The sequence below is a fragment of the Lepisma saccharinum genome, chromosome 26, assembly GCF_977018435.1.
Source record: "Lepisma saccharinum chromosome 26, izLepSacc3.1, whole genome shotgun sequence".
Taxonomy (NCBI): Eukaryota; Metazoa; Arthropoda; class Insecta; order Zygentoma; family Lepismatidae; genus Lepisma; species Lepisma saccharinum.
The window spans coordinates 61675798-61693595 of record NC_139254.1 but is presented as its reverse complement, the minus strand read 5'-3'; the positions used below and the strand labels follow the sequence as shown (position 1 = coordinate 61693595).

Below are 17798 nucleotides of genomic sequence, written 5' to 3'. Positions count from 1 at the left end.
TCATCTTCTCCACTGTCGGTATCCGACCTGTTAGATTTAAACTTCACTTGATGCAAGTGTACCCTTCTCGTTGTTCCACCGGCATTGACCAATAACAAGCGTCTTCCTAAATGACCCGTAACTGTGGCTCGTACGAATTTCGGAAATCTGGATGTATAATTTCTTGTCCACACTGTACTTCCGATTGATGGTAATTCTTCGTTCTTATTGGTCTCATTTCTCACCACTTCCTTATTAGAACAACTCTGAACTCCTATCTGCTGTAACATGAAATTTTGCCTCCAATTGGGCCATAAAATATCCAGCCAAGTTCTTCCTACAATTGGTTGTGGCAGATTTTGTTTACAAACAAAAACATTCATATTATATTTATTATCTCTCCACAATACATCCAACATAACCTGACCTTCTAATGCTAATGGTCTTCCGTCAGCATTTTTCAAATTTATATTTGCAGGTTGAATCTTTAAATACGGAAAAGATTGATCGAGAAATCTTTTATCAAACACACTTACAGAAGCTCCAGTATCGATCTCAAAATTAACTAATTTACCATCACAATTCAGATCAATTGTACATTTGTCAGTATTGTGCAAAGTTCCAACTACAGAGTTAAATTCAAATTGCCGTTCTTTAGTAGAACCATACTTGTACAACGGTAACTGAAAAGTGTTCAAGGGCTCGCGTGATATTAACAATTCTTGATGTTCCTTTTCTGCATTCGACTTAATAGAATCTTTACATTCTTTTGAAATTACATCAAGAGACACATTATTTAAGCAACTGTTAGATTCAGCGGATTTACTTTGTAAACTTGATAAGTTTTTATCTGTCGGTTTATTACGAAATCTACAAAATCTCTGAATATGTCCAAAGAATCCACAATAATTACATCTAATTTGCTTTAAATAACATTTACCTTTTTTATGCATCTTTCCACACTTATAACAAATCCATTGTCTTGAAGTTCCAGGTTTCTCATTAACTCTTCTCTTCTCAAACTGATTATTAAAGTTAGTTTTTCTATTGGAGAAAGCTTGGAAAGGTTTGGTCTTGCTTTCATGAAGCTCATGTACATTATAATCAGTAGCAAAACCTTCCTTTTGATAGAATAGCCGTACATCTTTCTCAACCATTTCCATATTCACGGCAATGTCGCAAGCTTTAAGAAAGGAAACATCGCCTTCTGATAACAATTTCTTTCTTGTAACTTCACTGCTAACTCCAAACACCAGTTGATCTCTTAGCATATCATTTAAGAATGCTCCAAAGTTACACTTAGTAGCTGCATGTTTAAGAGAAACTATATATTCAGACACAGGTTGACCTAACTCTTGCTTCAGAAGATGAAAACGGTATCTTTCTGCAACAACATTATGCTTCGGTTGAAAATGATTCAACAATACATCTTTTATTACTTCGTATGTTTTACTAGCAACAGAATCTGGAGTAACTAAATCCCTTAAAACATCATATAAATTTCCTCCACAGAATGCAATAAAATGACTAATTTGCTTTTCCTTTGGAATGCCATTAGCAACACAAATCTGTTCAAACCGCTCCAAATACGAATCAATGTTACCTTTATCCACATCGAAAGGTTCCAGAATATGTCCTTGAATCCCATACATAGTCGCCAAATTGTTGTATTACCAACCACGGTAATATGATATAATAAATCAGGTGGGTTCGAAGTTGCAGTAGCTAGATTGTGAAACATCTATGATGTTATTATATCTTTGAATATAGATGTTCAATTGTTTTGTTGATTATGGATTGTCATGCATGGAGTTAGCCATGTTGTATGTATATTCTTAGTTATGGATTAAATTATAATTTTGTATAAAATCGAACCCACCTGATTTATTATATCATATTACCGTGGTTGGTAATACAACACCGACCAGGGAATCGAGCCGCCTCGGCTAATCCATTTCTTTGGGTAATTTTCATCCAGCCACAGTCGCACGCCTAGGCAGAAGTATGGATGGGCGTAATCAACAATCATTTGATCGAGTCATTTTTCCTGCCCCAAATATTAAAAGGCATCACTTATGAACATTTCTTGAGGAACGGGATTGCAATGTTGTTGGAGGATGTGCCTCTAGCTACAAGACGTGGCATGATTTATCAGCATGATGACTGCCCAGCTCGATCCCCCGATCGATTTGAAGCCTTGTGACTTTTACATTTGGAGCCACATGACAAGACACCGGTAAACTCGGAAGAAGAGCTCAGGGAGAGGATCTTATCAGCTGGTCAACAAATCAAGGACACCATCACATCACGAGTTAACAGAATAAATGTCCGTAAAAACCTGCGTGCCTGCATTCGTAACGGAGGTGCCCACTTTGAGCAAGACATATAATGTTCTTTAATTTTATTGTTCATTGATTCCATTCACATGAAGATGAATGAAGTATTCTTTCTTGTACACAAATGTGAATGTCAGCAATATTTGTACCTTGTTGGATAGCAGATATCACAAGGAAGTAATTTAAGTAATTTGTACGCTTCGTGTCATACCATTTTTGTTATTGATACGTTGCCAAGTAAACTAAGAGTGCAATTTTTTATCATCACTTGTAAGTTTAGACCCACCCGTTAGTTACACGTGATTGTTATTTGGGAAAAACTTTTTTTTTCAACGAACCACTTATTTGTTAGCTACCAGAAAACACTGAAATAAGTTCCATGCAATGAGCAGTTTTTTCTCAATTCATCTTTTTATGTGGAAAATTGTCATTTAAAAAAAAAACAATTGAAATTCGATTATCTCGAAAACTACTAATTTTCGGACGGGGTATCATATGGTCAAATTTATTGCAAATTGTCTCTACTTTAACCCCTTTCAGGGAATACATCTAATTACCAGTCACCCTGCATATGGAAGTAAATATGTTTAGCCTTTTAGGTGAAAGTACAGTTGACAAGGGAAAGTCACCTGCTAGAAAGTTCCAGAACAACTTTCTAATAGTCTGGAGGGAGTAATGTTTGTGTATATATAATGCCGTGTTTTTGTATATTGGTACATTTGTACTTGATACAGTGTCTGAAGAAGACCTTGCTAGAAGGTTGAAACGTTAAGTTTAGTTTATGTTTTTAATAAAAAAATTACTGCCTTGGTCAGCATATTGAGTTTTTCATAATCATGGAAACAAGGCTTAATGGTGTTATTAAAGTTTAATGTTTGGAGGAGACTTGGACTGTCGACCAGCCCGTTGACTAACTTATATAAAAATATTTGATGTGATACTACTCTCCTTTCGTACAGAGGTGAATTGTCACAACCTCATCTCCCGTCCTGCGTAGCGAGGTCTTTCTCATTCTCTGTGCTTATTTTTCTTTCGGTTTCCAATCGGAAGTTATTGAAACTTATTCTAGATTCACTTCATGCTTAGATAGGCTAATCGGGATTGGATCTACAGTTTAAAGTGCAATGTGAAGCACTGTGCCTGTGGAACCCCTTAATTACAAGGTGAGGTATCTCGTCCTAACACACGAAATATTTAGTATAAGCAACACGTACTTTGTGTCACCACTCAAACTTTCACAACGTACTTTGTGTCACAACCTAAACTTTCACAACGTACAATATGTCATTAAAGCAAAAAAATATATATAAAGTATTTCTGCTTTACAACTCGTTTCGACGTTGCGAACCGTCGAAATATGAAATTATAACATGAATAAATGAAACCGGGCAGCGCAGGGTCGCAATTGTCAACAGGGGATTAATTTTGCAAATTACGGTAAACAAAATATACGACTTATTTGAAAAAATCAATAACATATATGCTTGATATGTCTGCATAACACAAATAGTAATTTAAATTTATTTTAAGCAATTTCTTCAAATATGATACCAGAGTTTCGAACAAGATCTTCTCTGACATCAAGGATCGTCTCGTTTAATTTTGAAGAGATCATATTTCAGTCTCTTCTAGAAAACTGAGAGGAGACACAGACTTTTCTTGTCTCAGTACCATCTCTACTTTCAAAAATTCTAGGTTTAAGTATAGTTTGCCGAACACTCTCTTACAAAACTATGAAAATTATGTGTGGAGTACATTGTACCCCACAAGTTGATCTGTCGTACCTCGTCTGGTTTGTGTAAGTATTTCGTTTCGGGAAATTCCATTTAAAAAATTCAAAAGAAAATGTCAGTCATATTCTCTTCTGATGAAGATTTGTATCTTATCTTCGAATTGACGCGACCACTTCCTTAGAAAAGTGTACCTCCCTGGTGCCAAACAGCATTCGCCTGGAGAGGAATTTTCTGAGAGTAAACTTTCCCAGATTCCATCGTTCCGCACACATTTTAAACAATTTTGATCTCCTTAGAGAGGTTACCAAACTTCGAAAAGAGGTCCATGAACTAACTAGTTGCAAGCACAATGTAGTAGAATAAGTTTACAATGGTTTGAATTTGTGGTAAGGATGATAAACAATATAAACTTTCTTATTGAGCGAATTGAAAATAGGTTCTTTTAACAGTAAAACCTTGCCTCTGTCAAATTATTCAAGGGGAGGGGGGTGGGTAAATGTGTCTCAATCACACTAATAGTTCGGATGAAAAAAAATAGGGGCAAAAACTTTTCGATTTGCCCTCGTACATTATTGGTGGACGAGATGACACGCACGCACAGAGGTCGGAAGTAGAGCGCAACTTGTAGCAGCGTACTGTACACTCTGTCGGGAATCTCTGGAGCAAGGAGAAGGGAAGAACGCGAGTGGATGGAACGAAGCAATTCCCGCTGCCGCAAATAGCTGCAGTCTATCCCCCCACACACACGCACTCAAGAAATCCCGTTCCGTCCCACGTGTTCATTGGTGGAGCTCTCTCGAATCGGTATTTGCGCAGAGACTTGCTTTCGTTCACTCGCTACAGGGATCCGAAAATGTGGAACAAAGGGAGGATTGAAAATGCTGTTGGATTGATTACTTAGGTTGTTGTACGTCGATTTTCTGACGCTTTTATCTAATCGCGACGATGAGGATGAGTGATGAATTTGGAACACTCACAAAGAACATCCATGCCCAGCCCGGAATTCAAAACCGGGACTCGTGGCGTCGTAGGGCCCTGTTGTAAGCACTCCGTCACGGTGGTCGGCGAAATGCTGATGGGATATTAGATGCGGCCACCAATGTTATGGTAGTATTGCAGCTAGTACTAAGTGTACGGTGGTGGAAAAAGGTTCTTCCCCATAAGACTTTAATGTCAGTAAATAATGCAGGATGGTAGGCAACACACATTGCACCTTTAAGTGATCGGGTGATTCTGTCTGTCTCAAGAGCAACTCGTCTTTCATGCAAAAGCCAACAGGCTCAGGAAATGTAGGAAAGCACGTGACTTGTCGGGTGGAATGTTGTTCGTCAGAAAATCGCCTCTTCTCAAGCCAAGTCGCAGAACCGAGAAGAGATACACTTTATATGTCAGAAAATGATTCGCCTAAATACGTAGAACGAAACGCTAAAATAACTCGCCTTAATTACAAAGTCTATTATACCATGTGCGCCGGTAGCTCAGTCGTTAGGGCGGGTGTTTGATGCCATGCAAGAGATCTGGTTTCGATTCCGACGAGGGAGAATCGGGAATGTGTTCACCTCTTCAAGCGGTTCCGGCGCTCACCAAGCGTCGTAAAAAAGTGAGTAACTTTGTAACGCACTCTGGAAATGTAGTTTTCTTTTACAATTTCAACTGACATTCATAATATTCATTAACGATCCCAATGTTGACTAAAGAAAAATTAGTCGTTCTGCTACTTTCAATTCTTCATTAGCATAGTCACCATAACTCTCTCTCTTAGCCTTCCCGATGGCTCAGTAGTATCGGCGTCGCCTTGTAAGCAAGGAGTCACGGGTTCGATACCCGGTGGAGGCACACAGTGGTTCGGGTCCCACTTTAAACTGTAGATGCAGTCCCGTTTAGCCTTACTGTGCATAAAATGGTCTTAAAACACCAAATAAAAATAAAAATAGAAATCCCCGTAACTCTCTACAAAGCCAGAGGATCCAGGTTCGAAACCTGTCGATGCATTCGTATCATGTTCATCGTCGCAATTACCGTAATAGGTAAAAATGCGACCCAAAATAACCCAAACAGAAGCTTGAAATCAGCACATATGGGGGACGAAGTTTGAGCTTATTATCTGAAAGTCGCGGAGAGGTGTTACCCTGGTCCGCGGATTTTGATATCGTATTGCGTTCTTATTAAGCTCGCACAATTGGAAATTTTTCGCGCACATAATCGCACATGTATAGCACATATGGCACGCAAAGTCTCATATGGCACGCAAAGACTTGACTCATTCGGCGATTGTCACGAAGGGGGGTAACGAAGCTCTTTTCTTCCCCTCAATGGGAATATATCTTTCTTGCACAGAAGCGACTGTCCTTAGGTAACTTCAAGGCCACGACGAGAAAGTGTTCTACGGAACCAAAACATACTTCTAGTTTGATATGAAAGCTGCGTTCCTCCTCATTGATAACAGAGACGCCTCCTTGCTACTCTTTGGTTCAGTGACCTTCGCCCGTAGTTAGCAAGAGTGAATGACTCACCAGATACCTGTTGCTTGTGAGCCTATACAAGAATAGTTATTTCGTTAGTACCTAAGTATCGTTTCATCTGCAGTTATATCAATTAACGTTCGAATAGTTTCCTAATGGTTATGTTATTTATAAATTGGTTCTCGAGAGTGAGCCTTCTATCTATTTGCACGGAGGGATTTTTATACAGCCTGTATATATTATTTTTTTCCTGAAACAACAAGAAATTCGAAGACACAAAAAGAGTCGTATAAAAGTAGTTAACAAAAATAAACAAGAAAAATAAAACGATAATGTAAATGTTGAAATACATTATGATAAGAATCGAGTGAATAACATTTTGTCACGTGGCCTCCTGGATGGCGTAGTGATAACGTCGTCGCCTTGTAATCGAGGATCCAGGGTTCGATACATGATGGAGGCACGTAGTGGTTCTTATCCTACTTTAAACTGAAGGTCCAGTACAGATTATTTTATTTGTGCACAAAACAAAAACTAAAGAAAAGAAATTGTCACAGTGTAAGAAAATTTCATGTTGAACCACATATGAAACAGATAATAATAATTTATTCCAGGTTGAAGTTCGCATCTGTAGCATCTAACCAACACTAATATGTATCGCTACATATTTTCTCAGATCCATTTTAATTATACATGTATGATAAAATAAGAGAAGTAGAGGAAAGAAAAAGCCACGCGAAACACCGATGCATTCTCCAGAATTTCAAATCTCATAAAATAAGGTTCTGGGTTGGAGTCCCGGGCAGGCATGACTTTCTTATTCTTGCCCTTTTATCTGGTTTATTTGATCATAAATCGTTGTTATGATTTGCCTACAGAGGAAGAATAATGATACTAATAGCCAATAACAAACAGAACAACTCGATTAGGGAGGTGTCAAGAAGAAACGAGACTTGTCAGTGTCTCGGTCTCTCGGTTCCTAGAATTGAAAATTATCTCCCGTTCTCGGTCTCGACTAGTTAAATATAGAAGTCGAAAATATGTGTTAAGATACATATATATTTCATATATTCAGGTTTTGTAGGAGATTTCGTGAGAGATGAAATAAGTACACTTCCATCATGATTACTTTTATAATTTTTTGTTACGCAACATCACTTTTCTTTCCGTTCGCTGATGGCGACGGTAAGGACGAGCCTGCTTAATTATGATTGTGTCTGGTAATTCGTAATAACTGGCAAAAGCCCATGTTCACTATCATTTGCTTCATAATTTATCCTATTGTTGTGATTAACCTAAAGTCAAGCAATTAGTTGAAAGAAAAAAAGCACGAGTGATTGTCTCTAATGTTACTTCGTGCCAAATAATATGACGTGATATTATAATATGAATACGTATTAATAATAATATGCCTGGTCATTCCAAACATTCTTTCCCAATTGATCACATAAAGTATGTTATAATATCCACTAGTATCAGACCTTCGTGGTGGAGTGGTTAACACAGCGCGTTACGACGGGTTGGGCCCCTGGTTCGAATCTCAGCTTAGGCATGGGTTTTCTTGGTGAGTGTCCCATCATCAATTTCATCATATCATCACTCATCACTCATGTTCATCGTCACGATTTGCCAAAAGTGAAAGAATAGCAACACTAAATAACAAACATTCAATCAACTCGAACATCCCCACCATTTAGTTCTATACCGTACCAGAATCCCATCTTATTACTGCACCTTACTTCATTTTACAGCGATTTGAAAACAATTGGAATGTTGTTTGGTGAAGTTGATTCATTGATTGATTGATTTTGTGTTTTAAGTCCACTTTATGCACAGAAAGGCTAATCGGGACTCGGCCTACAGTTTAAAGTGTGATCGAACCACTATGTGCCTCCACCGGGTATCGAACCCGGGACCCCTTGATTACAAGGCGACGACGTGGTGCAGTTGATTGTGTATTGTTTCCTTGTTTGTATGTTGTAATTAATATTGCATTAATTAGTATTAGACCAATCGTGACAGAGGGAAGCGAGACCACAAAGGAAGGGAAAAGACAAGGGAGACACCGCGGTATCACACCATAATCTTTATGATTAAAATGTTTTTCTTGAACGATGTGTATAAAGTTAATAACAATATAGCTGTACATTTCAATAAACAAGCTGTATGAAATGTAAAAAGATAGTGAAAACAGTTTTGCTGCGTATTCACTTCCCTAGATTATAAAAAAAAATTGATATTTTTTTATTTTTATTAGTTTTATTATAATTAGTATTGTATAATAATCATAATCATAACCATGATATTAATCATTATTGTTATTATTTCTACAATTGAAGTTTTATCTGTGGCCTGATTATCCCCTACAACATTTCTGTCGACACTCAAGTGCTCCATTAGTATCTGGGGGATTCCCCCCCCCCCCCTCTGGGTACTTGTGTTCCCCCTTCTGCTTGCTGAATAATATCCATGGGGGATATGTTATATGGCTTGAAGTCAGTATCTCATGCTGTCCCTGGACAGTCAGTACAATTCCCCACACTGGAAATTTCTTAAATACCACACTGCACATAATTATGTACTCATATGATGAATATGCAAATATTTGGATGCAACATCCAGATAATTTGATTGATAGATGAGTCTATCCGTAGTGACGGTTTATATGGATTCAAATTCCAGACACTTAGATAAGAATATTCCAAGATATCCAAATTGAGGATATCCAACATTCGAATTATCGCAAAATTATTTTATTTTAATGACGGATCTTTAGAGAATTCAGTTATCTAAATTATATGGATATTCAGAAAATCTGATTATGAATTATGATCACTATTACCATCTTAGGACTAGGTGAGAAAAAAAATTGTCATCGATATTTTTTGATCAAAATTCTGCTTTCATAGTCGTCTATTAAAAAATGAAATAATTATCCGTGATAAGTTTATATATAAAAAAATATTTATGCATAGTTTTAAAGTTCAATTTGGCATCCTAATTTTGACACTGCTATCAAAATATAAATATCGAATGACGGTATCGTGGTAATAATAACGGAACCTATTATCTACTAAATGCAATTAACGACTCTTTTTGAATATCCATATATTTTTTTAATGTTTTATGTAAAAGTACCGGTAAATCGCAAAGTAGCGAGTAGCGTACATGAGTAGCTGTTGCGAAGCCACTTTTTGGTTTCATTGATTGGTTTGGTGTTTTAAGTCCACTTTGTGCACAGTAAAGCTAATCGGAACTGGACCTAAAGTAAAGTGAGATCCGAAACCACTACGTACCTCCACCGGGAATCGAACCTGGGACCCCTTGATTAACCCCTTTTTTTGCAAATTTCTCCGTTGCTGTAGCTACATTTTTGGAAGAATAGATGTAGCTGTAGCAAGGCTACTTGTAAAATGAAGCTGACTACTACTTAATAAAATACTTTACCATAATAAATATTTTCCTGCTACCCCAAAAATATACATGCTCCGTTCAAACTTCCCACATTTCAATTCATCATTGCTTAAAGGTTATGACGAAAGAGAAAACTCAAAGATTGGTTGGTTGATTTGGTGTTTTAAGTCCACTTTATGCACAGTAAGGCTAATTGGGACTGGGCCTACAGTTTAAAGTGGGGTCCTAACCTAGGGTTACCAGATCGCTATAAGGGAAATGTAGGACATGCTGTCCCAAAATGTAGGACATTAAGTCAAAATGTAGGACACAAAACATTCTCAATAAATTATACACATTTCTATCGAACACGTTAGAAAATAGTTGAAAATGACACTTTTCACATATAAAAAAATGAATTCTTAATGAATTTTTAAATGCAAAATTTCAAAACTTGACATCATACTAATCAATGCACCCCTTACTACATGATTTAACTGGTTAGAATTTACAGTCAAACTCTGAAATTGAGGGACCAGTAAAAGACATTTTACAGACTTTATGAAAAAATAATTTCTCTCGTGAAATGTTGTGTGTTGTACTGATGGTAATGGAAGTACTCTCTCAACATTTGAATTATGACCTGTAATGTTAAACAAATATTCAGCAATTACCGTAATTTAAAATGCAAGAAGTTTCATCTTGGGTAGTCTTTAGTTCAATAGTAGGGTGTCTACCAAAATAACACATCCAGAATTCTGGACTTTTCTAGACCTTTTTCCCATCTTAACGTTTATTTATCCGACCCTTACTTAGGTAAAATTGGAAATTATTAATTAAGAAAATAAATATTTATTTATTGAGAACCCCTACTAAAGCGCCAGTTAAGATGAAAACTGAAGCTGAATTTAAGAAGAGAATTAGATCTGCTTTCTCGTATTAATGCATCCTGAACTGTGTTTGGCAGACGAGAAAAGCTTTGGCGTCTGAACTCAAGCCAGGATAATCTTATGTGGGGCTTGTGTCGGTTGTCCCTATATGTTTGTGACTGTCCCTTCATCCATCTTACCTTACCGCCATTCATTATCATTTTCGCGATTAACCAAAGGGACAGAAAAAAGTGAAGTAAAATAAACTAAATCAACCTGATTAGCCGGACATAAAGCTAAAATGTAGGACATGTCCGGGAAAAATCCGGACGTGTGGTAACCCTATCCTAACCACTATGATCCTCCACCGGGTATCGAACCCGGGACCCTTTGATTACAATACAAGGGAACGTCGCTACCACTGCGCCATAGAGGAGGCCCAGAAACTCAAAAAAAATTATTGCATGACCTCCAAGTTCACCGTTCTCTCACTATACGGCGCCACAATTGCATATAAAGCACACAATGGCGACTCCGCAACAGCGCGCACAATCTGTATTGTGGTATGCAGAGACCAAATCAATCATTACAGTGCAAAGAAATTACCAGAGAGAATATGGAGGTGAAGCACCTGATGGGAAAACCATTAAGGCGTGGTGTGCGAAGTTTTTGGCGACTGGAAGTGTTAATAAACAATCCGGAGGTTCACGTCGTAGTTTTTCGGAGGAGAAGGTGGAAGTTCTCTGAAATTTCCCGTAAGGGAAACTTTATCGCCTTATCTCCCCTAAGTTCGTAAAATTTCCCTTTAGTGACAACACTGTTCTTCACATGCAACTTTCCTGACGTCATCTGAAAGTCACGTTGAATGCGGCGTGTTACAGGTGTAGGCCGTCAGGACAGCGAACTGAAGATCTAGATTAATTATTCTGTTTGTTATTGTTTTTCGGAAGGCGGAAGTGACTTACAACACAAGGGTGGAAATTTGTTACACTTGCATCACGGAGTATTTGTCGCACTTCAAGATGAACAATATTTCTTTAAAGAAAGTTTTTACGGGGTAATTATGAGTGCAGAGAAGAAAGCAAAACATACTGTGCATTGGTTCAGAAAGGGACTTCGTTTGCATGACAATCCTAGTTTACGTGAAGGACTGAAAGGTGCAAATACTTTTCGATGTATTTTTATATTGGACCCATGGTTTGCTGGATCATCAAATGTTGGAATTAATAAGTGGAGGTAAGAATATTCCTTCAGGTGCTTTTCCTTCCGTTCTATGTGGGTGTTGTATGGTAAGGGGAGCTCAATCGAAAATTAAACCCCAAGAGAATTGCCAGTTTCCCTTATATTTCTTAAATAATGAGTTTGTATCAGTTATATGCAACCACCTGTAGGTCGCGGAAGAGTTCGTTTACAACATGTTAACAGCCTTTCTTTCAAATCGAGAAACTTGCAAAAAAAAAAGAAAAAAATAAGAAATGTTTCCATCTACAGGTGGTAAACCTAGCTGCTTTTATGCTATTTCATTCGGTCTTATGATTCATCTGTGTGTGTGGGGATTTGTTTTATAATAGGCCTAGATGCAATTTCCCTTGTAAGATATTTCGGGTAACAGTTTCATAGATCGGAGACACATTAAAATCGGATATTTTGTGTTTCGCATGGTTCGTACTTTCCACTTGTGTGTTGCGGAACATAGTTCAAGGTGCCATTATGCTTTTTACACGAAAACAAACTCAATTTTTCACATTCTGAGTGCTTTTTTAAATTCCTTTTTTCGCTTCCAGAACACACAATATGGCGGGCAAATCTTGACTCACTTTGTGTGTATGCTGGGTTTCAATCTTCTGCACCGAAAAATACCTACTATCATGTTCGTCACCGGTGGAAATTATACATTATGCACGTGTAGCTGACGGATAGCCCCACGAACCATATACGGACAGCCCCACAAACCATTTCCGATAAGGTTATGTTAGGTTTGGTTACGTTAGGCAAGGATAGTAAAAAAAAAAAAAAAAAGGGGGGGGGGGGTTGAAACACTGACAGGGGCTTACGAAATCAAACGTACGCAGCATCCGGTTGTCGTAGGGCAAGCTAATGAAAGCAATGGCAATTTTGCGTCGGTGATATATTGAAAAATACATGATTTCCCGGTCAAATATATTCCACGATGAAAGAAAATACCTCGACGAACGTTGTAAACCTTGGAGAAACTCATTTCCGTACGTAGTTTCTTGTGTAAAATTGAAGAAATGTCTCTCCGATGTATGAAAAGTGTTACCATAAAAAAATAAGGTAATTGTGCGATATTGACCGAACACCTCTCACTCGTTTATTTCGTTAATTTTAGCATTGATACTTACCTATTATGCATTGCGGAAGATTCTTTAAGGTGAAGTTATGCCTTTTTCCATAAAATAGTGCCAACTTTTCATATTAGGAGTCATTATTGGTCTTCCTTGTTCCGCTTGGGTAACAGACAATATGGCGTGCACTCGTCATGGATCATCGCGCTTCATGCTTGTGTTTTGTCAATTTGGAGTGGGTATACAGTGTTACAACCTTCTTAACCAAAAAATACCTACTTTCATGTTCATTATGTCATCACGAACCATTGACGGATAGCCCCAAAAAACCATTTACGATGGTCGCACAAACCATTGATGGATAGCCCGAAAACCATTCTCGCCCTCGGAACAAGTTGTCATTGCCATTCTACCCTCACCTCCCCCCCCCCCCTTGCTGCACAAGAAAGTTTAGTTTGTACCATGTGTCCAGTGTTGCCAACCTCCCAATCAGGAAAAGTATGCTGATTAAACTCTTAAATTTTGCTAAATGCAACTAAATTGTTCTCGGATGACTTAGGTCTTAAAAAAAGGTAAAGTGCTCCCCTGTGCTTAGCACCACCATGAAGGCGTATAGGGGTAACACCCCACACTTTCTTGATCCGGTCATGAGTGGGGGTGATGTGATCAGCATCACGCCCCTGACCGCCTTTACCCCCCAGGGTTTCCCCCAGGTACCCATGTTATTCGATGCTGGGGGGGCGCCGGGGCCGCTTCCAACGTTAGAAAAGTTCCCAGATTTGAACCGGCCGGGGATCGAACCTGGGACCTTGAGCATGGTAGTCAGACGCGTTACCGACTGAACCACCGTGGCCACTTAAGTTCATTTTATGCATTTTGGGGGCAGTTGTGATGTGAACATGCGTTGTTGATTAGTTAAACAAAGTTGAAAATTCAAAAACTACAGATGGCAGTGCTTGTTTTATCTGTGACACCAACTTTGTAGCAATTTCCTTCAATAAAATGTTCCTCATGAGCTATGTATGGAAAGATAAAGAAAAGATGAAAAGAAGACTGTGGACCAGATGTAGCTGGATCAGCATGCTACCTTTTTCTTCATTTATAGAAGAAACTACTTAATCAATTTATCTGATGTGGAAGTTCGTGAAGATGTTTTCTTTGATTGTTTATGCTTTCTGACCCGGAATTCCTTTTTCTTTCCGGAGAAATTTCCAACATGCAGAGGCGATTGCTGCCATTTCCTTGCTTTCCTTGCTAGTTGCCTGCGTTCAATGACGTAACTGCGTGTCAGTGTTTGAAAACACACTTTTTGTTTCCTGAAATCGAAAACCATCTGTTCGACACGTAGTGGCTGTTTATGTCGTAAACCCTTTTTATTTATTTTTTAACTGTGTTTGCCTAACTTTATCATGAATGGTTCGTGGAGGTAATCATGCAAGAATCATGGAAGCATGTAAAAAAATTATAATGGTACGTAATTTTGGCTGTTTGTGTCGTAAACCCATTTTAATTTTTTTTTAACTGTTTGCCTAACCTAACCTCATCGTGGAGGTAATCATGTAAGAATCATGGAAACATGTAAAACAAAACGTAATAGTATGTACTTTTCAAACATTAAGGTTTGAAACACTTCTTGCGCGCTGCAAATCGACAAAACACAAGCACAATCCGCGATGATCCTTGACGAGTGCATAGCATATTGTCTGTTACACAAGCAAAACAAGGAAGACCAATAATTACTCGTGATATGAAAAGTTGACACTATTTTATGGAAAAGGGCTTAACTTCACCTTAAAGAATCTTCCGCAATGCAGAATAGGTAAGTATCAATGCTAAAATTAACAAAATAAACGAGTGAGAGATGTTTTGGGCAATACATCTTTTCAAAATATATTCCTCTGAATTCAATTTATCTGTCTCCCAAGGGCGCATGTTTGTAGATGATGCTATATTTTACCATTATTCCAAACACAGGGTTCTAGGTGCCAACGAAGTTCAAATTGTACTATGTTTAGCACAATTATGCTAGGGTTGGCATCACTGCGTGAGGCCGGACTCACTGCGTCCATTTTGGGCGAACACGCCCGTGAGAAGTGGCTCAACGATATAGTCTCTGGCAGGGGTGGAAATTTGTGGAAATATCGTAAGGCCTAGAATTTCAGTTTTCTTGTATTAAGACATTGTTTAATGAAATTATAAGTAATAAAATAATCCATAATAGCCAATTATATTAGGGTAGGCCCCTCTGGGCCCCTTATGACGCTTCGCCACTGGTTAACCCATAGTTCGCAGGCTTAGTGATTACCTGTTGCGTGTTTTCTAGAGAACAATTTTTTCTTCCTATACAGTGTGTAACCGTACATATTACCACAAATATATATTAATACTAATTATGTTAAGTATAGGTATATGCATATTCATATTATTTATTTAAGATGCATATTGCTCATATCCCCGTTTAAGGAAACTACTTCTCGTGGGAACTAAGCAGATTCTTGTCTCCCAGCTCTGACCTAAATTCCACATCTTTCTTCCAAAAGGGTGAATCTTCTGCCCGTCATCTCCCACCTTTTCAGAACAATAGTAGTGGCTATTCCGGCCCAAACTTTCATCACCACCTACCGTGCTTGGCGACAGCCGCTTGCTGTTTTTCTGCAAAAATAGATCTCTCTTCTGAGATAACGTTCATCAGGTTGGGTATGTCGGTAGCCGACAGTTTCTGGAACCTTGGTCTGCATGACCCCGTGGTTCAAAAGGAAAGGGCCAATCAGAACTTGCCCCTTTATGTGGAAGTTTTAGGAAGAATGGAAGCCTGCGAGAGGAGAGAACAACAGTTTTGTGGACGATAAAGAACAGGACAGTATTTGACAAGTGTTCGTAGAGGACAGTTTGTGGAGTTACACGCGCACACATACAGTTCATTGGATGTGCTTTACAAGACTTCGTGCATAACAGTAGGCAGTGCATTAGTTCAGTGCAGCAGTACTTGTACGCTAAGGGATGCTGAGTGTGATCTAAGTTTCTCGCAAGAGACAATTTGTTTGGAATATTGTTACGTCGGCTGAGTGATATTCGAGTTGCCAGGAGGGACTCAATGTGCATTTGAAGTGTTACGCAAATGACTCATCCTGCGATTAGGCCAGACGCGGAAGCAGCAGTGCTCTGAACTACAAGTTGCGACTGTGGGACAAGCCAGTGTGATGGGTTCGCGTCCCGGCTACCGTACGGAAGTGTACGGGGAACTTTTCCGGTTTACCAGGTTAGAGTCCCGCCAGCGGGCACCGCAGGTAAGCGGAGCAGAACTAAATTTGCGCCGTACCCAAAGAGGAGCAGCGAGCAGTGTAAATAAATGTAAATAAAATGTATGTAGTGTATACGACGTCTCTCCATAAGAGCCCCTTGATTCTTTCACCGAGATCTGCGGGATTTTGTTGTGTTTTGGTCCCTGCAAACTGAGTCGGCCGCGTTGGTGAGAATTATTGTATATCAGCAATCTTCTCACTCGGCGTGGTCTGGCTACATTGTGGCTTCCAAAGGCGAGACGGCAACTATTTGCGTGGCATCTCTGCTTGGTCGCTTACAAATTGGCTTACCCAACCTGGGGCTCGTTATTCTTTACGCCCTGAAGATCAATATCTCATGCTCTTTTCGAAAAATCTCATTAATAACTGTTCAGTATACACTTCATAGGAGTGGTAAAGGAGGCATAAATCTGCTCACTTCCCACAATTTTGCTCAATTCAAAACTTTTTTTACTTTATTATGCTCTGTATTTTCGGCTCTCTGCTTTCATGCCAAATCAGAAATTTAGTATACGTAGGTGCGTCGAAACGGTTACTGCTCCTTAAAGGGAAATGGTTATGACATATTTATGAAATTTTCAGCAGGTTTTAAGAGGGATCACATTCTCCCCCCCCCCCCAAAGTTTCTTAGTTTATGCACTATTTGTTCGCTTTTGTGTTATATGTGTGTAATTAATTCACTTTGTTTCAGGTTTCGTTTTCAGTTTTTATTATGACATATGTTGTTATTAGTGCATGTTTATTGTCTTGGTTGTGCATATATGTTGTGTGTTTATTTGTGCTGACGCGTGTGTCCAGTGAATTTTAAATGGTTTTAACCCGTTCTCAAGCAAATTCTTCATCGATTATTGCAACTAATGATAACGAAGGCGTGATTGAAAATGCTTTTAACCCTGACGTGTCGAGTGAAGCTGTGTCATCGCCAGAAAACAGAGTGCTACGAAGCGTGTCCACATCCACGGACAGCCAGGAGTTGTCCGCCATGTTGGAGGGGCAAGTTAATGGAAATCCAGACGGATTTCAACAGTACTTCGCACAATTAACGCAACTAATAGCAACGCAGAATAATAACATCATGGAGCAAATAACAACACAGTCCCAGCATGTGCAACAGCAAATAACGGAGCTTCGAACCAGCATGGAAGTTAATCGCGCCGAAATGTGTGAGCGGATAGACAGGTGCACTGCCGAACAACAGAAGCAGGCGGAGCGATTCGACATGCTGCTATCCAGATCAAAGGATTCAGAGAAAGATGTCGCCGATCTACAGAAGAAAATGCAGGACGTAGAACAGCGTACGACTACATCCGAAGCACAATTGCATTCCCTGACGGAGGAAGTTCGTACCATCTCGAGCACCGTTGTTGACGATATTACCCCTCGTATCCAAGGACAAATGGCAGAACAGTGTGAGGCGA

At 38.9% G+C, this 17798-nt stretch overlaps 1 protein-coding gene across 2 annotated transcripts in view; it reads left to right on the top strand.

Moving 5' to 3' along the window:
- The window catches only part of LOC145979711 (cryptochrome-1-like), an 88303-nt gene that overhangs the window by 33003 nt on the left and 37502 nt on the right, over positions 1-17798 (top strand). The window contains exon 1 of one of the 2 annotated variants that reach the window (XM_083112684.1): positions 11380-12008. The exons of the other annotated variant lie outside the window; for it this stretch is intronic. Within the exon in view, the coding sequence (XP_082968810.1) occupies positions 11836-12008 (173 nt within the window). The 5' untranslated portion in view covers positions 11380-11835. Of the gene's footprint in view, positions 1-11379; positions 12009-17798 lie in introns of those variants that run through there. 2 annotated transcript variants of the gene reach the window in all.